This window comes from Eutrigla gurnardus, assembly GCF_963514095.1.
Source record: "Eutrigla gurnardus genome assembly, chromosome: 12".
Classification (NCBI taxonomy): domain Eukaryota; kingdom Metazoa; phylum Chordata; class Actinopteri; order Perciformes; family Triglidae; genus Eutrigla; species Eutrigla gurnardus.
In genome coordinates this window covers 19,135,795-19,162,019 of record NC_139926.1, presented here as the reverse complement: position 1 = coordinate 19,162,019, position 26,225 = coordinate 19,135,795, and the positions used below count along the sequence as shown (strand labels likewise).

Below are 26,225 nucleotides of genomic sequence, written 5' to 3'. Positions count from 1 at the left end.
GTAGCGGGTTGGGACTCTGGGACTTTAGGCGGACCTCCGCCCTTTCTAGTGAAGAGCTAACATGGAGGAGATGCAGCCACAGATGAAGGTCATGAGAAGGAGGTGCAGCCCTCCCATCGCCAGGGTTGTGTCTCTTTGATCCTCATGGCCAAATAAGAGATGTGAGATAAGAGATGTGAAATACTTCTTTCCAGCACTCAGCACTGATTACTGATAATGGGGCTGTCCTTGTGGAGGAGCCACTGAAACACTCCCTACCCCCTTGCAGTGGCATGATGCAGACACAGGAACAATACCTTTTCGCAGAGGCTGTGGCATTGTTAGCACAAAGATAATCAGGAGGGATGGGACGTCTCGAAACATCATGGGGACCTCAGGTCTCTCGTCATCAAAGCCACTGCAAAACACAAGCACAGAGCTTTCAATCAGAGGGGGCTGGTGTGATGAGGAAAAAACAGGAAATACAAGCATTTATTCATCAACTAAAACCAACAGGTTCATGCAAACAGTGAAATGCAGGGACTCTCTTTAATAGAAATGACACACCCATTCTAAATGGTAAATATCGGTGGTGCTACCTTTCAGACAGGCACCTCATTACGTTAATGTGATGCTAATTTAACATTTTGTTCGACTCCATCTCTCTCTCAAACATCATGCGAGTGTTGTCTCTCTCCATCAGTATCCTATTGTGTGAATGAAGCCCAGAGAAACATTCATGTCTGAATGCTAAAAAGCCATTACTTAAACAGCGTAATGAAGGCAGCGACGTATTGCATGTCTGAAAGGGACTTTTAAAAAGGCATGACAGCAAAGGTCTGTGTATATCGCTTCAAATTTGCTTAACAAACACAGGGCATGAAAAAAAAAAGGCCCATTCCTTGCATTCGCTGAGCAACTTCCTAAATATAGCCCAGGTTACATATTTACATTGTGTGCCATCTCCATTTAAATGGCTTCTTGTTCTGTTGACAATTTAGTAAGGTTCCAATTTCTCCTCTACTCTTGAAATGCCTCGGGGGGCTTTGAATGAGAGGAACTGCACTAAAGAATAATTCTTCCATTACCGGAGCACTCACCGCTTAATTCCACTGTGCGGCAAAGGAAAGCCGTAAGAGGACAGAGCTTTCAACCCTGCTAAGACCACTGCATACAAACTATATTTGTACACCGCAAAACCGTCATACAGTCCTCTTTGATTTATCCACAGAAATAAGGCAAGAACAATGATTGGATCTATGTAAAAACATCCCTCTTTGTCTTATTAAACTAGATCAGGTTGACTGCCTGAGCGTGTCAATGACAGCGCTCCCTCCTGAAACCCTTACAAAGTATTTTTAAACACCAAATGGCTCCTCTGAGAATAACGGCATGACTGTGAGCACTTTAATAGTAACAAGTGTAGAAGCTGTCTTCCAACACTAACAGGGAGGAAAGGTTGTTCAAGCTCATCTTATATTGTTAAGTGCTGTAAGTAGTTTTATTTTACTCCCTTTTTTCACACCATCAGTCGTGACAACTAAACACATTTGTGCATGAAACAACACGTTCTGACAAACAGTCGTGATTCAAGGCAGAAAAAGAAAGTGTGCATGTAATTTATATTTAAAAAAATATAAATACAGGTTTCTGTTGAAGCTAGGTGGACAGCTGTGAGCTGAGATGCCGTGCTGGTATGGTGTCGGTGTGGTGCAGTTGCTCTCAGTACAGTGGATTTGACAGTCTTTTTGCTCTCTGTGGAGTGCCCAGTAATTTGCCAGATGCAGCAATTATTGGTATCTATGGAAACCACGCAAGATCCCTTTTCTGGTTTTAGCTTCTCTTTGTGTGAAGGAAAAGCTGTCGGGGGGCAGGACGAAATGGTAGCGTTTAGAGAGGGGGGGAAAGTGTCCCTTTGATTGCATGTTTATGTGAGGAAGGAAAAAGTGTGAGGGCAAAGTAGAGACCGGGGAGTATGACAAATGTATTAACGGCTTTATAGATTCACTGTTAGCAGGAGTACTTTAGAAGGAAAGCCACTCACTCTGGCTCTCTGCTTTGTATAACCTGCGTCAGCTTAGTCCAGGGGTTGTAGGCTGAATCAATGCTGTACAGACGCATGTGCATGGCCAGCACATGGAACAGCTGATCTGAAAGAACAGGGGGGAAAAAAACAAATGTCATGTTCCCGACAAGGTCCGACAGGAACAAAACCAGCAAGTGTCTGTTTATCTCAGTGTCCATTGTCACGCACCACCAGCGACCCGTGTAGATCAAATGATGAAAGCAGTTGACTTGAACTGACTGCAGGCTAATGGTTCGGCTCAGATAAAACCAGGCCAGCCCAGATGGATGCATGGTAGTGCTCGATAGCCCTGAGCAAACTAGTCAGGACACACCTGTTCATTGTGGAACTAATGGAACATGAGGGCGCACACGCACACACACAAACACACAAACTAGTGTACACACTAGCTTTTAATAGCAGCACAATTCACAGCCTCCTCAGTTGTCTTTGCACAGAGTGAGCCTGTTCTGGTACCGAAATATATGCAATTACAGCAAACTCTGCAATTACATATATGTAATATAACATCGGAAAAGGCAGGGAGTCATTTGAGATTTTAAGTAATCAAATGAAACCAATCCAAAGTGGAGAAATTTCCCCGTCTTTCATCTAGAAATACACTAAACAATGCATTATAATAATGGACTCACTCCAAGCCAGAAACTAAAAGAGCATTACAGCAATAGATTAAAATCACATATGAACCGTGTTGGAAACCAGCGGCATTCAACTGATCAGTTTCATCTTCAGGTTAACTACACAACTTTTTGTACAACCTAAACTTTTTTCAATAAGTAACACTGATGTGATTTTGTTTTACAGGGAATTAAGATGCTGTAATGCAGTAAAATGCTTTAAAAAAAAAAATCAGCTCTCAGATTTGACTTGCCTGAACTGTCGATACTTGGAGCAACACTGCCCTCCACAGGTTAACAGATACACAGCATAACGAAAGCCAAGTGTCAGTCCTTTGTTGCATCAGACTGATACTAATACAGCTCGTTTCCTCTCTCCCCTCGTTACCATTCACCTCTCACATTTCTGGCTGCTTATTTTCAAACCCAACTCTGTGAATTAAGGGTTTATTTTGATTGTTAGAACTGTGGGAAGACTAACCAAGGCAGTTTTGATGAGATATAATTTGGCTGGCAAATTTCAATGTGTATTTTAAGGTAAAATTACTGTCATCTGACTGGACGTTGGTGGCTTTGAGGAGAGCATAATATAACAAAGCATTAATTGTATAATTGTACATTAATTAAGATTATTTTCCTAATCCCAATTGATTTGATCCATTATAAACTGCAGAACTGCAGATTGTAACTTGTCCCACCCACAAAAAAAGGAAGATGATAGTAAGTGTTTTTTTGTCTAGTGTGAAAGGGGCTTCAGAGGAGCTTCTTCTAAGAGACCAGTGTTGTGGCATGTGAAAAAAAATGTCTAAAAGGTGATGATAAATCTGCTCTGACAAAGTTGCTATAAAGCAAACAAAGAGTGTTACCGGTATTGTTTCCTGCACGACTGAAAGACACTGGGATACAAAGGAAAGAAAGCAAAACAAAAGAGGATGCATTTGCATTAATTAGAGGTGTCATCTATGCCGGAGAGGAAAGTCCTATGAATTCAACAGTAATTCATATAATTATTCAAACCTGTGCTTTCTAACTGATAAATCAAAATGTCTTCGATGAGAAAGGCCGATCCTCCTGATCATGTTTTATGAACATCACAATAAACTTTTTCCATGAATACAATGATAAAACTGCATTTTGATGCACGTTCACTTGTTCACAATTGCATGTCTTCTCTCAGGGTATATGATCATATAGTGGTCTACATGTAAAATGATATCAGCTACGGATAAAATAGGGGGTAACCGAGATCAACATGCCTTTTAACTCCCGACACAGTAGCAGCCACGTAGTCCCCCAGATTAATTCAAATGTTTGCAGTTAAATAAACCAAGGACATGCTATTTGGAGGCTGACTCTCCAGTGGATTCAGCCCATTTCGAGGGAATTGCAGGCAGCTTGCCCCAGTGGTCCATCTTATCCTCATCAGTTGAGCTGAAGGAGTTCCTACTGGGAAACGGGCTTTGGAACCCCATGAGCTCTCGGTTAGCACACGTCGGCTGTTTCCATTCAGATCCATTTCCCTGAGAAGAACAAACACTAATGTACTGCAACTGAGTACATTTGGCCATCAGCATGGCTACGTGGTTAATGTAGCTCAAAAATGGCAAACCTCCAGTGTGAAATCTCTTTTCAGCCACTCGAGGATGACGGGCTCTTTCGATGCAGCAGCCCCAACTTTTCGCAAAATAATTAAAAAGAAAATAGGATGAAGCCTTCGCAATGAATTTAACTCCGATGCTTTGTCGCCTTCACATACTATTTCTATTGCAATATCCCAGGCTTCAGGCTTCTATGTATTAATATTCAATATTAAAATAAACATTGGCAGTGGTTGATATTCAGCTTTGTCTTTGAGGAACTAAGATCACAGTTTTCATTCTCCCGACGCACACATCCTCATCAACTGTGACACAATCAACTGAAACGATACTTGACCCATTTGTCTGCTTCATTTACCCTGACTGCTCCCAACCACTCACCTGGGAGCATCTATCCTTGGCTGCCATTGCTAATCGACCCTTTGTTTCTTTCTTTTGCTTTTAATGGTTCAGCTCTTACACGGAAGAAAGGTTTTGATCTCAAGTCAGACACTTTATTACGCCGAGGCTCGTGGGAAACTATGAACAGTCACCTGCAAAAAACACGTCACTAGAATTATAGAATCTGAACAGCAGAATACATCTAACATAGCACCACATTAAATTACCATTTTATTAAAAATGAACCAGTGAAACACTGCAGGTCACTGAAAACCGACTGTTAAACAGAAAAACTGCATAAAAGAAAAAGGTTTCACAAATGGTATTCCCCTTAAATAACACATCAGACATTACATATTGGCAAACGTACAAGATTTAGAGGATAAATTGTATCGTCAGATATAAAAGAGGAAGAGGTTTAACTACTCACTGAGACATGAGCGTTTGGCAGCTGCACTGGCCCCTCCAGAACACAAGTGTCCTCCTCGGTGCACAAGCTCCAACTCAAGGTTGGTCCTGAGGAGATAGAGCCATGATTATAAAGGTAGCTGGTACACATATGAAAACAGTCCTTATGTAAACACCATGCACAGACAAAGAAACCACCCATCATAATTGTCAAGCCTTTTTAAAAGATATAACATAAATAAAAGGGATGATTCACTTATCAATAACCCTCTTAAGCAAGATATGTCAAATGTTTTCACACGTTTGCAAGGCAATTCTATTTATGCAGTACATGTCACCATAGAGTCCTGCTCAGTCACACCATCACTCACTTAACTCTGGCTTTACCAGGAAAGAAGCATTGGCATTTCATTGGCTAAGATCATTTATTGTTACGTGACAAACACATTATAGCTGCACATTAATGCACAGTTAAATGTAATCATCAATCAATGTGTGTGACTTCTGACCAAAGACCACAATGGAAGTGGTTATTCAAATAAAAAGGTCAAGTGGGTCGAAGTTTGCAGTCCAATAGTGCATTAGATGCTAAATGGAAAATATTTGTATAGTTATAGCAATAGTTCAGAAAAAATATGTGCATATGTTTTAAAGTTACAGTTAAGTGTATGACAGAGCAAAATTTGATTAGTAAATGTTTTTAAAATCAATGTTTGTTTATTTATTTAAAATTATATTGTTGTCATAGAGCATCTCCATAATTGAGCAAACAAGCAAAACGTTCTTTTTATCATGTATTACAGGTTACATGGGACGAACCACTGACAAAAACCTTGAGTGTGCATGCGTGAGAGAGGGGAGGGAGGTGTTGGTATAAACAGCCGAGTGTCATCATATTCAGCTTTTGGTTACTGCCTCTTTTACCAGTTTGATCAGGAAGATGAAAGATGCGGCCGTGTCAAGCCATTTGCCATTTAATATGCCTGTTTTGCAGCAGCAATTCCATATCAAGTAAAATGACAGCTTTCCAAGACTGATTTGACACAAGCTGGACCATTAGCATAAAAGCTGTTCTAACCACAGTTCATGCATAATTCCCGATGTGCATTTCCCATGCATATCCAAACACATTTCACTCCAGAATTTTAATTTGCCGACACCAAAACAGTGAAAAAATAAACTAAAAGCTCCAACAAAGTACATAGATGATGAAAACAGATAGGTGTTATTAAAATAAGACTGATCTGGGCCCATTTCATCTCGCCACTGGCCGAGAGTCTTTCTATGGGCCAGGGAGGTGGGGGCAAATCCTTGGGTTTCCTGGGAGAAAAAGCAATTTCACATAGATAATGCAGCCACGGTGAAGCTCCATCTGGCTTTTGCTGATAAGAGTGCCCCTGTGACAAAGGAATTTTCCACTCCTCAGGCAATTTGCGCTGTTCATTGAACTTCAGAGAGCCAACAGGCACCCAGACACACTCAGGGGATCTTTCTGTTGAGGGTGGAGGGCTAAGGGAACCACAGCGTTGGGTGGGCAAAAGATCTGGATTGTTGCGCTCCGGGAAGGACAGAGTTTTTGGAATGGGAGTGGTGAGAAATTAGAGACCCCAAGGTGAACTGAAAGCCAGAGAGTCTCCGACCTGTGACTCGCTTGTCGAGAAAATACAAATACCCGAGAAAGGCTTGTAACTGGTTTCCTCAAGATGATATTTCTGGCCTTTTCATGGGGGTGAGGGGAGGGTGACGTAACAAACTCAAACTGGGTTGCATATGATGCAACTGCAATCACAGTTCCATCGTATGCATCTTAGAACACTAACTCACGCCAAGATGCTCCACAACACAGTAATGTAAAGGAGGAGTGTGAAGGGAAATATATCCATACTCAGTCAGATCTGAAGTGTGGATAGAGCAAGAATCAATAGCATTTTACTGTTCCCTAAAGTGACAACGCTGCTAATGCTACTTCAGAAGGTTGAAGGCTGTTCTTGCAACACTTCTAGGACCGATGCAGCAGGATACTGATAAGTATGAAGAAAACACTATACAGCTCTACAGCCCACTGAACAAGTTTGAAATGCAATCCATATATTTAGAGCAGGCGCTACGCAACAACTGCAGTATTGAATTTCAGTTCAATCTCAAGGCGCCGTTCTGGAGTAAAATGCTAACAAAGTAAGTTTGTGACACTGAGAGGAGACAGTACTTTCTTATTGCATGGACATATTGTTGTTAAAAGAGACAGGTGAAAGAGCAGGCATTTATCCCACTGGTCTCAACACCAGTTTCTGGGAACTAATCAGTCTTTATCCAAATTGATTTTAGATTTTTAAGAGGGTTCTGAAATATATTTTCTTTTGTATTTTGTTCCTCGAATTTGCACCGTCTTTCAAACAAAAAGGCAAATTCTGAGACTTCTGTCAGCCGAGTCCGGTCTAAACTCACCTCGCCACAGAGTACATGAAGAGGAAATCATTGTCAGGGGAGCCAGGGTTCTTGCCATAGTCCATGTATTTCTTCTGGGTGGTATTCTTGATGTCTTTAATAACCAGCTCCATCTCTTTACTCAAGTTGGATTCCGTCTAAAGAAAAGAAAATAATACAATTAAGTCAAAAAAAAAAATGTACTGATCAAGGATATGTGGTTTGTAATAATTATGGCAAAACATGCAAAGACTAGACTTGGTGTAGTCCTTTAACTTCTTCTTCTAGGCTTTACAAGTTGTAATGCAGAGTCATTCTTCGATCTGGACATTTCTGTCATTTGGAAATATAGCCTAAAGCATTCTGCCAGGCATGAGATTGGAAATTGGAAAAAACGATGGCATCCATCCATACAGATTATAAACTCAATTGTGCTGCTGGTCGTTATTGACACTTCAAGGATGTCAGGCAATTTTCCAACAGAAGACAAATCTCTTTTAAATAGCAGAGTCTGGTTTCCAGCTGCACCAAACCTCAACACTCACTACAGTTTGGAGAGAGCTGATTGTTTATACATAGCCACTTGTCAGAAATGAGTGGACAGTGTTGTTAGCTGTTGGTGATAAAGTCCTGGCAGATTATTGTAAAACTTACTGTGAAAACGCCAAGTTTCTCCTGAAGGTCTTCCACCTCCTTTACAAGCACAAACGTCTTCTTGTTTGTGGGCGTGTGCCAGGCTCCTGCCTCTGTGCCCCGCCCGGGGCGACAGGGAAGAACACTATTGGCAAACTGTCGACACAGTGGGCACGTGAATTCACCCTTGTCAACAGAGAAACCCTGGAGGACCTGGTCGTTCTGAAAAGACACAAAATAGTTAAATATGATCGACACGATGTAAACTAAAAACCTGAAAGAGTTAACTGGTACCAGACATTTTTTAAGTAAAACAAAGGCCAAATGTCAAGACATTTAGTCTATTCGGTTGACTCTTGACTAAATAATTAATAAATTACCAAAATAGTCATTGATTCATTTCTGTGCAATAACTACTGTAATTAGATAATGAATCTAATAATCTCATAAGGTTACGTTTCTCTTACCCTCAGAGACTCCATGTATGACTTGTGGCAATCGATATGCAAAGTGTGTCCACAGGTCTGGACGTAGACACCCCCATCCCAACCTATTGACACGGACTGCAGACAAGAGCTCTGCAGAATTCACGAGAGAATAATCACATCAATTAGCGAATGCAAATATGTGGTCAGACATTCAACCTCCAGGACCTTGTCTATCTCTTGTTTGTACTGTGGTGCTTATAAATAAAAATATTTGTTTTAAAGTTTGAATTAAATTAGTACAATAAACAATTGTTTTTTTTCAAGCCAGCATCTTTTATCGAACAATTAAGACTGCATGAGTGAATCACCAGCTTTTTATTAGATTATATCCAATTCAGCAAGTGTAATCATTTTTTGGTTTGTGTTGGTTTGGGAGCTTTGTTGCAAGCTAATCAATACACAACGTTGGCATGACAAGCAAATGAAATGAAGCCTTTTCTTTTTATTGTTTTAATGATGACTTGAAATTATTTCTGGAAATGCTGCCTACTGGTATACGGATGTTTGTTCTCCCGTTTGTCACACAATTATGTATTTGAAGTGATGTTGCATGACAGCAATTAGATGCACTATAACGTAACTTCCACAAGTATTAAAGAAATGTATTCGATAACGAGGACCATCTCTGCAGATGTTCACATTGCTGACTTCCATACAGTATAATGTCAAGTAATCCAAACGGTATGAAAGCCTGTTATTAGAGCTGCTTGAGCTGTTATTTAACACACAAACATCCACCTCACTGAGAGTGCTCTCAGTGCTTGAAGCCTTTCCGCCCCTGCGTGAAGCTGACAATATTTTCCGAGACACTTACATCTTTGAAGAACCGCTGCATGAGCGTCAGCCTGACATCATGAGCCACTCCACACGTGTCTGCAGCATAGATGTGCTCCTCGTCACTAGTCGGTAGCTTCTTAGCCTCTTCGCTTTTGCAGCGGTGCCCGAGCACTGAAAGCCAATCACAGATGTCAGTTATGAATCATGATACAATGATGATAAATCTGCCTAACTTATCCAGTAAGGTAACGACTAATTGTCTTTGGATGAATCTAGTTTGTAATGGAGATACAAAAAAATAGTAAAAATTATTGAAGTGAAAAGACAAAATTCTAAATAAAGCTGAAAAGTGGTGCGTGCATATGTTTTCACCCCCTTTGCAATGAAACCCTTGAATAAAGGTATGGTACTACCAATTACCTCCACATAATTAGTTAAATAAATTCTCCCCGTGTGCAATCTAAGTGTTACATGATCCAACAGTGCACCATTAAGTCCATTATTACAAAATGGAAAGAGTATGGAACCTGGCCCTTTATAGAATCAATGGAAATAATATAGGTTATTAATTTCACCTGAGGACGCTTGGAGGAGAACTACTAGCCCAGTGGGCCTTTCCTCGGTCGACGGTCCACTTTGGCCACAGATTACGCAATCATAAAGAACCTCCGACTCCATCACTTCAGATGCTCCGAGGTCCATGGCTGCCTCAGTGTCCGGGGATTCTAGCACAACAAAAGTAAAAATACTTCCAACTTCAGTCATTCGTTGTATTCAATAATTCCTATGATTGGTTTCCTTTCTGCAGTCAGTCATCGGAAGAAGAATTGAGTATGTAACATGTATCAATACTGTGAACATACAGAAATTCAATCTCTGCCTCCCCTATCTGCATGATTGGCAAAGCATTAGAAATTAATTACCGATGTGAAATTGCTTTTAAATGTTAAGAGCCGTGTTCAATTTGAGCAGTAAATATTGGGGACAAATGTCAAGCTTTGTTGGAAATTGATTTATTGCTTTATGGAAGAATATGTTCTCAAGAGAGGTCACTGTGTTCCTGGGGAAATGAACGATGCATTAGATGTCAACAACACCACAGCTTTAGCCCCAGGCTATCCCAGTGTGTGTGCGTGTGTGTGCGTGTGTGTGTGTGTGTGTGTGTGTGTGTGTGTGTGTGTGTGTGTGTGTGTGTCCACACAGGTCAACAAGGGACAACAAGGACACACTGACGGTTGGTGTGCTGCTGTTTTATGCTTCCTCGAATTACTTTTGGAAATTAAAAACAACAATTTCAAGAAAGGAAGGAATTTCTATTAAGCTTTCATATGTGCAAGTTTTATAATACATATGAAATAATTGATATACATTTTAGAATTTTTTTTAAATGAAAGTTATATTGAATACAATCGATATAAAACTGAGTTTTATTATATATTTTATAATTGAAAGGCGCTAATAGAATAATTATGGCTCACTATAAGAGAAAGTAAAACTGAAACGTGTGAGAGGCATTTTTATACAATCTGGATTAAATTAATGTCTTCACCATCAGCGTCACAATTAAAGCACATAGGTCTCCATACACATGCACACATTCTCCTGTCAAGTTTGTTTGTATCGATCACAGCGTTTGCGTGCGACATGGCATACGTATCTTTGAGGCCCCGTTTTGTACACAAGCACAAATTATAAATGAGACCCCAGGAATTAATGAAAAGAGTAACATTTACAGAAGTTCCTAATATCCTAAATACTATTCAAGTTTTGTTTTAAATTCACAAACAGCTCACACTGCATTCACATGATTTTAATTAGTAAGTCAAATATTCCTTTGGTATATGATGCAAAGCCAGCTGTGAGTCTAAAGTCAAGCAGCTGAAGTTAGAAGTGTGCAGAAGACACATAATACAGTCCTGCTGGAATGGTCCGTATGATCACAGCAGCCATTATTCATTCTCTAACCATGACGTGTCAAGATGGACCCTGGAGTCCAGCCCACTATTAGTGCTTTGATCCTATGTGCCCTCAGCAGCAGCCACCCACACTCCCACAGGGCCGCTCTCTCCTAACAGGCCTGCAAAGACCGCCAGCACAGACTCACTGTCACCTTGCCCCAATGAAAATGTATATGAAGTTAATTTCAGCCAACAGCACTTTTCTTTAGGGGGCTACAGTAACGAGATGTCCTTCAAATAAAACGTGTCACTGTGTGTTTTATGCTTTCATAAGGTCTTGTACAAATATGGCATAATAAACCCAGTTTGACAAGCACTTTCTATCATGTAGGTTGTTGCAACTGTACTCAGACCTCGCTAAAGGCATAAATATAACAGACATGTGTTTATTTCACTAGAATTAAACTTAATAAATTAATTAATTTTAAAAAATGAGCACTCTGCCTCATAAATTGTATCCGTACACACATGTTTTAAATTCAGTTGCCCCAGTGCTGATGCTTTCCTGCTACAGAGCATCCTGCCATGATAAGAGTCTCTTTGCAAACAAACTTGGGCTGTGGCTACGAATGATGTATTATTCATATAAAGAGCTGGCCTTTTCTTACCAACATCCATGGCTGTTTCCATGAAACTCTTCTGTCTGGAGGCAAATTCAGCAAGCAGCTTCTGCTGTCTCTCTCTTGCCCTCTGACGTCTGAAAGGAGAAGAATATGCAGCATTTAAAATTAGATCAAAACCAAGTGAATACATATTTAAAGGCGCAATTAGTAGGGTTTTCTTAAAACAAACTCAATCATCACTTTGGCAGCGTTTGTATCTGCAGACCCGTCCTATGCCTGTATTTTTCTTTTCATTTTGCTGTGTTCAGGACAATTCTGGGCATTACTCTGCCCCTCGCTCTGCTTACAGCTGACTCTCCTCAGACTTTACTCTGCCGGGACTCTGTGCTGCTCCAGCTGACACTGCAATCAGTGACGTCCGAGTCAGAAGCTCAGCAAGTTCGGCTAAATTCTCCTGTCTGGACACGAATACTATTAACTAGCTAGGCTGAAGATCACTGGAAACTCACTGGCTAGTGTCATTGAGGAAAGAAGAAGAACAGACAAATCCTACGCAGTCTGCCTTTAAGACCTTTTAAATCATTTGAATTTTCCTAGTGAGATTCTATTGAAAGAATTGAATAATTTCCATGTGAAAAGATTCATTCAGTAACTGAAAATCAGGATTTCATACGGACAACAAGCACTGCTCCTGGAGTTCAACTCACTCCATTTGAGAACATTTCACAAATGCATTACACGTGGGAATAGGTTGTCTGGTGTGCAGGGCTTTCATGTAAGGGGATACTTTAATATACACAGCAGGCTTCTGATTTTAACAGGGCTGTGTTGTGAAAGTTGGAGAGGTCGATTATTGAACTAATATGGCGATTGAAGCCCACTCTGCAGACTTACAGGGTGAGAGCTGACTGTAAATTAAGTGCCTAATAAGAGGACATAAACAAATACTGACAGGAGCGTCACAGCTCAATAATCTTCACTGATGGCTTCAGGGGCGCCGACAACCGGCATGAGGAATGGGCAGCAGCTTCACACTTCTTGCTGCCACTGACTGCACTGCTGCTGCCTGATGGTTGCCTTGGAAACAGCACTAGTTCATGTGAATGGATGTTCTACCTTTACCTTTGTCTGTGGGGTGAAGCCAACCCCAAAAGCAGGCAATTATTACAGGGTTATAGCCCATTCCATCATCATTAGAGGAGGGAGATGGGAGACACAGTGTGGTGGATCAATGTGAGGCAAAAAAGCTGGGGAAAAAGACCTACGATATCTTCCCAAATACATTGATATTCAGTAAATTAAGATTAAAAAAGGAGCATCATCTGCTGCTCATTTGGCCACACATTAGTGGTGATATACAGACATTTTACTTCTTGTCACCATGCACATCCCAGACAATATTACTGAGATTTCTAATTCAGAGATGTAAGCCTACGCTTTCCTTTAAGCGGTTTTCATCATGCCCAGCTGTTAAAAAGATACGACAGGCTGACTGGATAATGAAGAATTAGCCCTTCCTTCAACTTACACTATATTTGACTCAAAATTCAGCACATAGATAAAGAAAATAAAGCAACTGAATCCTGTACACACTGATGTCCCTGCACACGACGTGGCACTTTAAGCTGTTGTTTAGCCACAATATCTATGAACACCACTGCAAAGCAATAATGAGCAATGCAGCATGGAGCTGTGCAAACATAAATCAGTCACAGTGGTGAATCAGTAATTTAACACAGAAGCAGTGTACATGATTATGTTACCTCTCTTCTTTATCCATGGTTTTCTTGTCACTGGGACTGTTCTTCTTTGGTGGCACCGGAGGACACACCTTTCCACAAATGTCCTGGATGCTACGCTTTATTTGACAGCTGCGCGTGGCTGCCTTGGTGAGGATGCGCTCAATGGCAATGATGCCATCTCCATGGGTGTGACGGTTCATGTCCATATCCTCCAGCCAGGATGCTGACAGAGAGTTCTGCTTGGACGACAACTTCTGGTGGAGCTTGATGAGGAGGGACAGCATGCTCTCCCGGATCTCCAGGATCTCCGTCACCAGCTGAGGGGGTGTGCCTGGTGGTACCCAGCGTGTTGAGGAGCTCTTGGGCCTGACGACCTGGGTGGCTTCAGTGTTGCTGCGGTTAATTATCTCCTGGAACTTCCTCCTCCGCTCCGCTACAAGGCTGAACACCTGTGCTTCACGCAGGTTCTAAGGAAGCATAGAATCAAATTTAAAAAAATTATTAATCATTTATTCACATGAATATTGGGTTTTCTATTTTGAAACACCTGACTACATGTTGAGAACATTTGTTTTTGTATGGGTGACAACGCCCAACTCTGGCAGTGTAACAATGCCATGCCCTACAATTAAAGCTATTTGGGCACACTATAAAAACACATGTGGTGGATAGATACATGTCCCACACCGACATATGTGTTATAGCACAAAACATCGCGAGTATCAAGCCCACATCATATCAGCAAATTATGCAAACCGATAAAGAGAAAACTTCATCATCCAACATCCCTTCATTCCACCTGCATCGGCATGCTTTGGCAAACCTACACGTAAAATGATACCACTAGTAGTCTGATGGACATTGATGGATTGGAGGGGTGATTCATTTCCATAGTCAGACAAGCACAATACACATAAAAGTCAAATTAAATGTCCATTATAAAATTTCAGCTGACATCTCGCGAATACCTTTGCTGATAGCACTCAGAACCATATTCTTGGGGGAAATTCAAAATCATCCTGATGGGTACACAAGCCCTCTGAAGAATAGCCATGACCTGACCTGACAAAAAAGGACCTGAGCTGCACCGTTAAATAAACATATATAATACAACCCAGTCAGGGCAACATCAATCATACTGACATGCGGTTAAAAAAGCGTTTACCTAAACCTGCATTTCACATGTAATTAGTTTTGGCAGTCAGGAGGGAGGGAAACTGCTGAAGCGCAGCATTATACACACGGCATCACACACCAAGGCAAACGTCCTTTGAAAAGCACAAAACAAACGTGTGCAAAGAAGTCCTTTCATAGTTAAGATATAACGTAGACAAACACAGCTGCTGGTGGCATCAAAGCCATCAGTCTTTTCATTTGAATGGATGTAGATAGCTACCTCTCTCCAATTCCCTGTAAGACGTCTGGAGTTCTGTGGAGCAAGTACAGCAAAACGAACAACAATAACAGTAATAATATGAAAGAGGAACATGAAGGCACTAAGCAAAAATGTAGGGGGTTTTTTTTTTTTGGAGTAATGTGCTAACATCACATATTAGTATGCTAACCATTACGCTGAGTATGGAAAAGTCAAGGCAGCACCAAAGACAAACATTGTTAAAATGTCACCATTGTTAAAATGACTGGACTGTACTGTCCACTGGTTTCTTTATAGTCTCGCGCTGATGATGACACGATGTCTTTGGCTACCCTCCCTTTGGCTGTGCCGAAGTGCTGCTTGTTATGTATTAGTAAGGGTGGTGAAACTCATTTGAATGGAATAGATCCCAATGGGCTTATAATCAAACAGCATCGGGGGGAGTAAGTCTTTTCACAGCCTCTAAAGAGTTGTTTGAGGCACATTTTCTATTTAGATTCAACCACTACATGCCGTGTGAAAAAAAGTGTTTATGAATCCATATTGTTTATGATGCTGTTGTGTGGTATTTTGTCTACTTACAGCACAGAGCAAACAATTCAAGTCAGAATAAGTAAAAGTCCGAACTGAACGAGTGGAAAACCACACCAGCACAGTGCTGGACCACTGACCACTGGAGGACGAGACACCAAAACAGACAGCAACACAGGCCTGGCTTCCTCTTCACTTATCATGTGTTAATGGCTAACATTTGAACAGGCGATTGCCTAGAAATACCATCCAATAATCATTGGCCTTTTAATTTGGACGTCCTAAGAAAAATATCTGGGTTTGGAGCATTGTATTTAGATGTAATGCTTTCTTCCCCCGCCACAGTTTAATTCACAGGTGGCATTCAGTCAATGACAAACTGCCAGTCAGTATAGTCAGTACAAGTTTCCCTTCCAGTTGATTTTATTACAGTGACATCACACTGTAATCAACGGAACTGTAATCCAGGTCAGCCTACAGGCAGAGCTACCTTTTACCTGGCCATAAGTAGACGCTTCAGCGCTGGTGCTGGGAGGGGCCTCTCTCTTCACTTCAGGAGCCGTCTCAGGGACGCGAACCCTCACAAAGTTGATGACGTGGTGCAGATTGGAGAGCAGGTTCGTGCCTGGGAACCAGCTGTCATGGCAGTGCTCCTCAATGCAAGGCTCCTGAAAAGCAGAACGATCCTATGAGACACTGGTGGACACTAGAATTCTGGACAGCAGCATGCTTGTGATTCAAAACACGCATATCTCACCTCATCCTCCTTGTTGTCTTGAACCTGGTTGTCCAAGCCCAGCTCAATCAGGTAGAGCACCATGCAAAGCACATGCTCCGACATGTTCTGATGATCCATCCATATCTAGAACAAATCAAACTATTAGTTTATACTGAAGAACAGATCAATATCACCCCCCTCACCACTGACAATGCCATTGTTAAGATTAAACAATCACTTGACTGTCAATACTTGTCTTTTGTTACTACATTGCACCTAATCTACATTGAGGTCTGTTCATTTTGTGCAGCAATGTCTCTACTCTGACAATCCGTTATTGTACAAATATCTTGCAACATCAATTACATGCCAAGTGACATTACATGTGCACCAACTTAACATGGCAAACAGCAGCACTTTTAATTTAGCTCAATGAGTAACTGACACTGTATTATTCCACAGGAGTCGTTAAAGGGCTCACCTTGTAGAGGAGAGTGAATATCACAATGTGCAGTGTCTTGCAGTGCAACAGCTTGATGAGGCCTTTGTAACACGGATGCAGAGCAGTCCTCTCCTTGTATGGTGGCCATGGGTTGCCGGTGTGAATGCCAGACTGTTTTAAACTATGAGACACAATCATTAATGAGAAAGAAAAAATAGCAGAGGAGTAGCAGAGTAACAAAACAGAACATTGCAAATAATTAGCTAGCTTACATACAACTGAATGGCTTTATTTCCACATAAAGCAAGACGATGAAAGAAGTAAGTGTTTGATGAAGTGATACCGTACGTTGTTCAGAGCAATTCACTGTACAAATGGTTTTAGTCTATGCAACAGAGCGGCCGACGGGCAGCACAGTCACTCGCTCTATTAGCAATGATGGGATCATTGTTATATAAAACCAGGGCCAGCCTGACAGGCAATCCATCATATTCAAATAGTGTGAATGAGCAACATGGGGCTGGTATCAGACTCTGAAGGTGGCCGTGGCAGCTTCAATATGTTTCAAGGGGAAATAGGCTTTAGTTCCATCTGGTTCATAACACCAAAACTGGCCTAGAAAAGCATACAGTGCATGTGAAGGAAGAACAATTGACTACTTTCAAGCGATCCCAAAGAAGCCCTAAAATGCCATCATAAAATGATTATCTTCCCAACTGCTATTTCAACAGACGCATTCAGGGAGAGACACTTTCGTTATAATTCGCACCTTAAAACATTCCAGCGACCTTAAAGAAAATGAACCCAGCGGTATCTCCTTCACCTCACCTTTGTCTTGGAGGTGTCTGTACCACAATCAAACAAGAAAGATTTCCTCAATTCTATTACGATTTAGACTGAAATATTGATTTTTCCTCGACAGCTATCTAATTGGAACCAGAACTTGAGCACCCGATAGGCCTGACCTTTCTTATCATGTCCCTTCATGGGCAAGTGAGAGAGTTGACCCTACGACACTGAAAAGAGCACGGTTGGTTTTTGTCAGGGATGACGGAAAACGCTACTCAACAAAAGAGTACCTTCAAGCAAAATGCAAGGACATTGTGTCGTTTTAAGATGCGTTTTAATGAAAATCCCTGTTTATCAAATATGTTAATTATATAAACAAACCATTTACTTGGGAAAATCAAGACAACAGTTTTAACTTACAATGCTGAGTATCTGTCCATTGCCGACTGGACGTCACGCCGATACACCGTTCTGAGAACGACCATGATGGGGTCAAACTCCTTCTCCCACACCTCCGCTAGTTTAGAAAAAGGAGAGAATTGTTTTGTTACCTCTGGCGTGAAGTGACATTGATTCACTTTCCTCCTATTTTCACCTTCTATGTGTAAGTGGTGTAAGGCTGCCCCCAAGTGGTCTGCTAAGGACTAATGACATAGATATAATGCTTTCAGGCTTTGCAGGGCTCATATTCATACATTTTAAAAAGGTCCTATTTACTATTCAATGCTCTTTTACATTTTTTTTTTAAACCTACAAGAAACTTGTAAGAAATTCAAGGATTCATGGAGCATAAGATTGTTTCTATTATGTGCCATACTATATCAATACAATTCAAAAAGGAATAAAGACCAATGAGTTGCTTAATATTACATGGCACAGTATAAACTATTTTATATTATTATGCACTTTCCCTGCCGATTTGGAACACCCAATTCCCAATACATTGCAGTCCTTCTTACTGCAACCACTACTGTTGACCAATGGAGGGCAGCAGATAGATCTATCTACCAAATCTACACTAATGTCATAGTCCGAGTTGCACAATGAAAACAGCCACTTCTATGACATCACCCACTAAACTTTTCAAACTTATTACAGTGGAACATGTATAAGTCATGCGTTCAACCACAAATACCCTACCTTTTGGTGTGTACATGCCCTGCTGCATGGAGCCTCCAGGTTCAAACACCGGTGCTTTGAAGTCAGCCACGGCAGAGAGCATCTCCTCAAAACTACAGCTCCCTGGAACGATGCCACTCTTTGGGTTGGGATTCTCAGGAATCTAAGGAAACACTCTTAAGGAAAAAGATTGCCATGCCATGACTAAATATATTCTAATATATATATATATATATATTCTAAATATATTCTCTTGTACTGAAGGATACAAGGTCCAATAGCGCGCTGTGTGTACGGTCGTTCATACACAACTGCGAGACCATTTCAGCCCGAAGGATCTCGTCATCCGTCATCCCTGTTAGTGAGAAGTAGACAAAGATGTGAGCCATACATTAAATACCAATTAGCATAAGTGTGGGGTTTAAGCAAATGGCATGTTGTGTCTTTTAGTCAGTTTTAGTTATAGTATGCCTGTGACCCTAGTTCCTTTATCATTTATGATAATGCAATTTCTTTACCATAGGCTTATTGTATTACATGTAATTAATTAATCTTATTTTATTCTATTGTAAGTGGTCTGTAAATGTCTTACTCTCTGTAGACTGCGTGCAACCTCCTCTGTACCACTTACCCAAATGAACACGAAGGCTTGTCAATATGACCAAGAAGGTCAGCGCTCCTTCAAGCATCGGCCTCTCCTGCTCAGAGTCCAACACAGCATTCTGATGCTGAGACGCCATGGTCAACAGGTCAACCACTTTGAACCTGCGTGACACAAGACAATGTCACCAATGCTTCTAATCTGTGTTGTAATATTATGCTTGTGAAAAAAATTAGAGCTTACCTCTCAAAAACACTTGAGATAAAGTAGTCCGGATCTAGTCTCGATGCGCAAACCTGTAAAATTAAAAAAAATGAATAAAGGAAAAAATGACAGATTATGAATGATACAGAGGTTTCTATGATACAGCAATACATACCTGGAGGAGATATATATCTGGGTCAATCATGGAGTTGCAGAAGTGTGACTGCACGTAGGTCATAGCCTGTCCCTTGATCTGCAGACCATTCCGGACCCACATGTTGCTGTGGATCTCCGACAGGCATGCCTATAGTCATACATAACAAAGTTGTACCAACATGTCGCTATAAACCACAAATATGCATATAGCCCTCTCGTGCCATACCTGGATTTGGAGTGGATGAACCATGATCTTCATCAGCATCTCTTGGTCGGGCAGGAGGCTGTCCAGGTCCAGACCCTGGCACTTTACAGCCTGAGAATTTCCAAACAACTAACTTGAAAAACACTACAACTTCCTGCCGAGTCATGTATTAACAGATGAGAGACTTTGACATACCTTACTGAGGAACATGGCATAGTAACGGTGCAGTGGCAGGTGAAATGTCACTTGATTTGGAGCAGGCTATAAGAGATTTAAGAGCCGTGAGCAACAGGGGAAAGGGAAGCCTTGCTTGTAAATATAGTGATTTGGCTTTTAAATTTACCTCGTCAACGAAGCCAATGGCATCAAACCAGATCTGCAGGGTCTCCAAGCAGTAGCGTACCACAGTTTTACTATATTCCTGTGTCTCCTGGTAACAATTTGTTAAATATCGATACAGTAAGTGCATGTGGCACAGATTACTCATTACTCATTGCAGATAATCAGGAATGTACACAGGAGATGTGCGTTTGTGTGTGTGTGTGTGTGTGTGTGTGTGTGTGTGTGTGTGTGTGTGTGTGTGTGTGTGTGTGTGTGTGTGTGTGTGTGTGTGTGTGTGCGAGATTAAAAACAGACTTACTTTGACTTTGCAGTGTGTTAAGAGACCCCACATTGGTTGTGCACAGGCCTCGAGCTCTGCTGCAAATGCTGCATAGTATGTCTGAGACTCAAACTCCACATGTTCGTTCAACTCCCGCTTATTCAGGTTCATACCTAACACAGCCGGAAATGGTTTAAAAAGGGTTAGACAGTCACCACATGTTACATGGCTTCCTAAAGCTGAGCAATTGACTTAAAAACTGTTAGACCATGTTACCCCTAAATTGGAAATAAAATGTGTTCATGCATATACCGGTATTAAAATGTGTCTGTGTATATGCGTGTTGCCATTTTATGAAATACGTTTCTATTCTCAGAAATCAAATGTGTCTGAGCAAAACCAAAAAATAAGCAGGACCTGTGAGGACTTGCATACAATGTAATAGTGACACTGCACATAAAAGTCAGCAAGAGGATACTCCAGCCCACTGTGCAAGGGTGAGCGTTATTTTTAGGGCTGCGGTGGTGGAGTAGACATGGAGAGGGTGCAGCACTAACCACAATCCTAATTCAGGGACAGAGTCATTCATTTCAAGACTCACTTTTTCTGAGGCATTATCAGTAGAGGACAGGTGAGGCCAATCTCTGTCTGACTAAACATCCTGTTGGGAAGTCTAACTGAAAATCTGCACAAATAGGAGCATTCATTTAAAATAATGTGTTGTGTCGATGATGCAATGGGATCCAAGAGCAACACCTGTTTCATGACAAATTTGTCTCGGCTGCTACACTTCCAATCTGAATTATGAAAAGTTAGATTGCAGCAGGGCAACCGGGGAGTCTGTCCTACATACTAAGTTCTGCATTCAAAGTTTTCATTTACTGTGTAAATTGATGCATGTGCGACAAATTGCCTTGAATATACCGTTTACCGATCCAACCATGACTTACCTTGGAAAAATGACACAAAGCTCATCCACAGCATCAACAGTGAATGGTCCTCCAGGAACTTTTTTGCTACGCTTTGATGTGATAGGATGTTGATAAAATCACTAACTAACGGCCAGTACGTGTTGTTCTTCAACAGCGCCTCACTGCAGTTCACCACAACATGGCGACTGTTCTCTTCGTCTAAAAAAGGAAGAAACATGACACAAGAAAACACAGACATTAAGTTAAAAGGCATTCACTTTGTATTATTCATTTAAAAAACACAACACCTGGCTGCCTTACAGGGTAACAACTGTCTGCAGTATAAAAAGGACTCAAGAAAAGGGTTAGATGAAACACCTGCACATGTTTTTGATCTGCACTGAGAATGATTAAAAATACAAAGCAAAAACAGCTGCAGTTTGCCGTTTTGAAAGCAGTCCAGATTTTACTTTTACAGGCTTCATGCTCCCGATTAGTACTTCTAAAAATGAGCCATGACCATAAGAGTGCATACTGCCAGAGAGGTTAATGGTCAGTCTGTCTCAGGAATCACTTCTAAAAAAAAATGGATCTCTCAAAATCTCATGCTTTTCACATGGTGTGTGTTGAATCCAAAATTATTTAGTAATCTGACACATTTGAGCAACTTACCCTGAAGTTCACTTTTAATAAGGCAACTCTCCATCATGTAGAGGAGGACCGTGACCATGATGTCCAGCAGCTGACACTCCTCCGTCACATGTCGAGCCAGCTCCTCGTTGCTAAACAGCTGCACACTAATATGTACAATGCGGTTGGACATGGTATCTGACTCATGGCTTTTCATCAGTGTTTTCATGATGAATGCATAATGTTGAACAAATGTTTTTGTAAAAGTGATCTGCCAGAGAGGAGGAGAAAAGCCCATAACACAATTATGACCCACTGGTATGATGCAGTCATTTTCCAAGACCTGATACATGTATGACAAGCATCATTTCAGGTAACCGAGAGTCTATGCCATCACATGCAAAGAGGATATTATGTCAAAAGGCCAGACATGCATTTAAAAGTGATAAAAGATTGGATTCTTGCAAATGGTTGTTAACACGAAAGAGAAAAATACCTTGTAATCTTGATCTGGCAGCATGTTGAGTAGGAAAGTGACCATCTTCTGAGGAAACTCATATTTTATCGTCCAAAACAGCAACTCCTCCAGAAAGCATTTGTGCTTCAGAGATTCGATAATACACGGGTCTGAAGGCAGAAAAGACACATAATAAGATGGCTATTTCATGTATCATTTACTCGTGTGTCAAATGTTCTTTGCACTCACCTTTGGAACTGCTGCTAAGTTTAACCCTCTTCCTCTGTCCGACAGACTGTCCGGCATCTTGGTCCTCCTGAGACGGGAAAACGAAAGCAACACATTTTTTTCAAGCTTAGAAAATGTTTATTCATAATATACTGAAAATAGACTAACCTGAGATGTTAAAAAAAGAAAAAAAAAATAACAACCATTTTGGTAATTGGTTAATGATCAAGTATAAAGTAAAAATTCCAAACATAAACTGGTTATCTTTAGATTTAGACTTTGATAACTTGTGATGGGCATTTTAGTTTTTTCTAATTCCAAGACAAAATTATTCATACATTAATAAAAATGGCAGAATAATCTTTTGGAATCTTTTTTCACCTTAAATGTAACTAGACTTAGGTTGGAAATGGTTCAAAGTAGCTATTTATTCTATACATGCTGCTGGAAACATACCTCTTTATTGGGCTCATCTGGGCTCCCTGGTGCAGTGGCTCCTAAGAAAACCAAGAAAACCATTTAGCCACGAGTAGCCATTAGCAGCATCTTAAGCCTTACAAACACATGAAATCTGGACAAACACAAATTGTGGTGATTGACGTATCACAATTTGCAAAACTGACAGTTTGTGTGAAAGTCCTATCCATAACTTATGATTTCTGGCAACTACAGGACAAGAATACAAAGCATCAAGAATTCCAAAACCGTTGTTAGATATTTTCACCAGCTAAAAGATGGTTAATGAATATTTGTTTGATATAAAGTGTAATCGTTATCTTACCCAATAGGACCATTGCTCCTGCACCTCCCTCAGCACCAACTGCGACATCAGCAGCAGCACCTTGGGCTTTCTCCTCCAAAGACACCAGACCTGAATTCTGCAAGGCTGACAAATACTTGTCATAGTTCTTTTTAGCATGTAAATTCTCCTCTTGACCTGTAACAGTGAAGCAAAACAGGAATTGCAACAATTGGTTTAAGTTCCAGTTTCAAGGGGGAAAAAAACATAATCACTAATAATAGAGATATTTACCCATGCTCAATTCCTTGAATGTTTGCTGATTGGTCAAGATCTTTGTCAGTACAGTCCTCATAGCGCCTCCCATCTTCGTGAGCTCCTCCAGGAAAGAGATCTGAGGTTCCAGCTGCTGCAGGACTTTCTGCAGATCTCTCTCAGTTGAGGTGTCTGGTAGAGCAAGATAAGAGCAGCAGTAGACTCAGTACTTACATCATTTTGGATGTAAACAGATGTGTAACACTGGTATCCGGCCTGCACAGCAGATCCTGTTTTGCATTTGATATGCAACAGGATATCCGCATGAAAGAATACTTTTGATTAGGGAAATCAGGTTAATGTTGCTTTCGATAGCCTGACACCCATTAACTAGTAACTAACTGGTTATTTCTTAAGGGAAAAAAATGGACAGAAAATACATGCAGCACTTTCCTTGCTCCATTGACTCAATTAAATTTATCTCTGCATTTCAAGGTCCAATATCCATCCAGTTTGAGTGTTTTGTGTTGTAAATGTCTTATTTTATTTTTTGCTGGGTTTGCTGACATTTATTGACACATTTTGATCAGGTTACATCCCACCAATCTGCTGATATTTGTTTCTAATCAGATGGTATTTGTTCTAAAAAGTTTGATCGGTGGTCTAAAGGCTTATCACAAGAGCAAATGGCACTGCTGGACACACAGCCAAATGCTCTGCAGCACGTAGGCACTACAGGGAGCTCAGTGAAACCGGGCATGGTGTGTGTGCCACACACAAGTGTCACAGAGCGTGCATCCTATCTGAGCAGCTCAAATCGGTTAACATATAGACATTAATTAATCTCAAGACCACCATGCCTAACCCGTCAAAAGTGTCCACAGTGGTCGATGACATTCCTACTTTTAATACTAGGTTTTTGAAAGACACATTAAAAGTGTTCAGCTTTTGCTAAAAGATGATCAGCATATATATTATCTTTCTTTGTAAAGAGAAGACTGTTGTCATGTGAGAGTTTTCACCTGGTTCAATGTATCCATCTCTCAGATATTGTATGATACACAGGATAAATCTGGGAAGAACCATCTCAGACATCAGGAGAAGATCTCGAGGTATTGAGGGGACATTCTCCCCCGTTCTTAACCGATGCCGTCTGCAAAACCTGTCGGAAAAAAATAAATGTTGATAATGTTGCAGACCTCTCTAAAAATCAGACCATCTCTTTCTCTCTTCGTTAAGAATAAAACAAATAATCACTAGACTGTGTCAGCAATAGGGCCGGTCAATATAAAATAAATCAAATACCTCAATTTATTTAGCCAAATACCTTGATATAAATATTGCAATAATATGGTAGGTTTGACTATTTGTCTCTTTACACAATGATATTTATTTTCTTTTATATATATATATATATAAATAATGAACAGTTATGTGGATATAATGACCAATTAGGTAAAAACAAATAATAGAACAGCTAGAACAGTCTGCTGGTATGTTTAAAGAATTACTGTAAAGCAGGCTTTTCAAAAGACACGATATATTGACACCCAAATCCAAGACGATATCTATTTCACATCACAATATCAATATTATATCGATACACTGCCCACAGCTAGTCTGAAATCCAGAGAGCTGCTATGAGAATCACAGTTATGGTTAGCCAGGCGAGCTAACCGTCAGAGCTAAGTCGACGGTTGACTTTAATAACTAACGTTAATAACTGTCAAAACTGTTGTTCACTGAAAGTGATTTGTAAGCATGTCTCGTACAGAATTATCTGGAATCTAAAACAGATCACGCAGATCGGGACATGTTTTAGCTAACTTAGCTCACTTCCCACCAAGACCTGTCAAAACAATACTTGTCGTTAGTTAGCTTAACCAGCTTAGCTGGAAGCTAGCGTTAGCTTGGACTTACCCACTCTCTCGCATGACATTACTGTCTCCACAGTCGCAGGCCCCACCAGCCTGGCTCCTGAACATGTTGAAATCATGGCCCGTGTGGTCTCCGTTGTTGAAACACTCCGCACACAGCGACATGCACGGGGAGATACCGCAGGTCCGGCATCGATATGCCACGAAATTAGCCGTCCAAACCAAGCCGCACAGAGTCGCGTTGTCATAGGACCGAACCGTTTTGCAGAACTCCTCGAAACCGTCGCCTCCTGCAATTAGACATTTACACCAGTCAAGAGCCTCAGTGTCCGCCGCTGGCTTCTCGGGATTTAGCACAACGTCGAGCAGCTCCTGAAGTTGTCGGACCCCGGAGCTATTGTCAGTCCGATTCAAGTCCGCCTGCAAGTGGGCGGCGGTGGCTTTCTTGTCCCGGCGTAGCAGAGACGCCGCCATCATGCACTCTGGCTTGTTGTCCACAAATTTATTTTTGTTGTCTTGATTCCATGTTCTCGGGCTTTCTCGCGATACGGCTCGTTACGTCGTCGATGACCAATTTCCATAGGTACTTTTTCCGCTCAGTGTGTGCAACAATGATCGGAAAATTAATCTAATTTGAAGTCTTCAATCTCGCAGAGATTGAGACGCCTGTCTTGTTTAACCAGCTGTTTAGTTTTCCTCGTCATGGACCGCCCGCCTGCATCGTCACACTGAT

General features: G+C 41.0%; 1 protein-coding gene across 1 annotated transcript in view; it reads right to left on the bottom strand.

The window, feature by feature from the left end:
* The window catches only part of ubr3 (ubiquitin protein ligase E3 component n-recognin 3), a 32,912-nt gene extending 6,826 nt beyond the window's left edge, over nt 1-26,086 (bottom strand). The window contains exons 1-32 of the mRNA XM_084022350.1: nt 25,536-26,086; nt 24,638-24,777; nt 23,655-23,807; nt 23,403-23,558; nt 23,078-23,118; nt 22,643-22,709; nt 22,433-22,563; nt 21,979-22,207; nt 21,346-21,525; nt 20,435-20,568; nt 20,138-20,224; nt 19,990-20,055; nt 19,816-19,905; nt 19,609-19,737; nt 19,473-19,525; nt 19,260-19,393; nt 18,898-18,983; nt 18,650-18,791; nt 17,930-18,026; nt 16,760-16,901; nt 16,318-16,422; nt 16,058-16,228; nt 13,676-14,121; nt 11,958-12,046; nt 9,967-10,116; nt 9,429-9,562; nt 8,594-8,704; nt 8,148-8,348; nt 7,515-7,651; nt 5,092-5,177; nt 2,024-2,129; nt 297-397 (exon numbers count right to left, since the gene is read on the bottom strand). Of these exons, the coding sequence (XP_083878476.1) occupies nt 297-397; nt 2,024-2,129; nt 5,092-5,177; nt 7,515-7,651; nt 8,148-8,348; nt 8,594-8,704; nt 9,429-9,562; nt 9,967-10,116; nt 11,958-12,046; nt 13,676-14,121; nt 16,058-16,228; nt 16,318-16,422; nt 16,760-16,901; nt 17,930-18,026; nt 18,650-18,791; nt 18,898-18,983; nt 19,260-19,393; nt 19,473-19,525; nt 19,609-19,737; nt 19,816-19,905; nt 19,990-20,055; nt 20,138-20,224; nt 20,435-20,568; nt 21,346-21,525; nt 21,979-22,207; nt 22,433-22,563; nt 22,643-22,709; nt 23,078-23,118; nt 23,403-23,558; nt 23,655-23,807; nt 24,638-24,777; nt 25,536-25,969 (4,528 nt within the window). The 5' untranslated portion in view covers nt 25,970-26,086. The remainder of the gene's footprint in view (nt 1-296; nt 398-2,023; nt 2,130-5,091; nt 5,178-7,514; nt 7,652-8,147; nt 8,349-8,593; nt 8,705-9,428; nt 9,563-9,966; nt 10,117-11,957; nt 12,047-13,675; nt 14,122-16,057; nt 16,229-16,317; nt 16,423-16,759; nt 16,902-17,929; nt 18,027-18,649; nt 18,792-18,897; nt 18,984-19,259; nt 19,394-19,472; nt 19,526-19,608; nt 19,738-19,815; nt 19,906-19,989; nt 20,056-20,137; nt 20,225-20,434; nt 20,569-21,345; nt 21,526-21,978; nt 22,208-22,432; nt 22,564-22,642; nt 22,710-23,077; nt 23,119-23,402; nt 23,559-23,654; nt 23,808-24,637; nt 24,778-25,535) is intronic.
* Between the last annotated feature and the right edge of the window lie 139 nt (nt 26,087-26,225).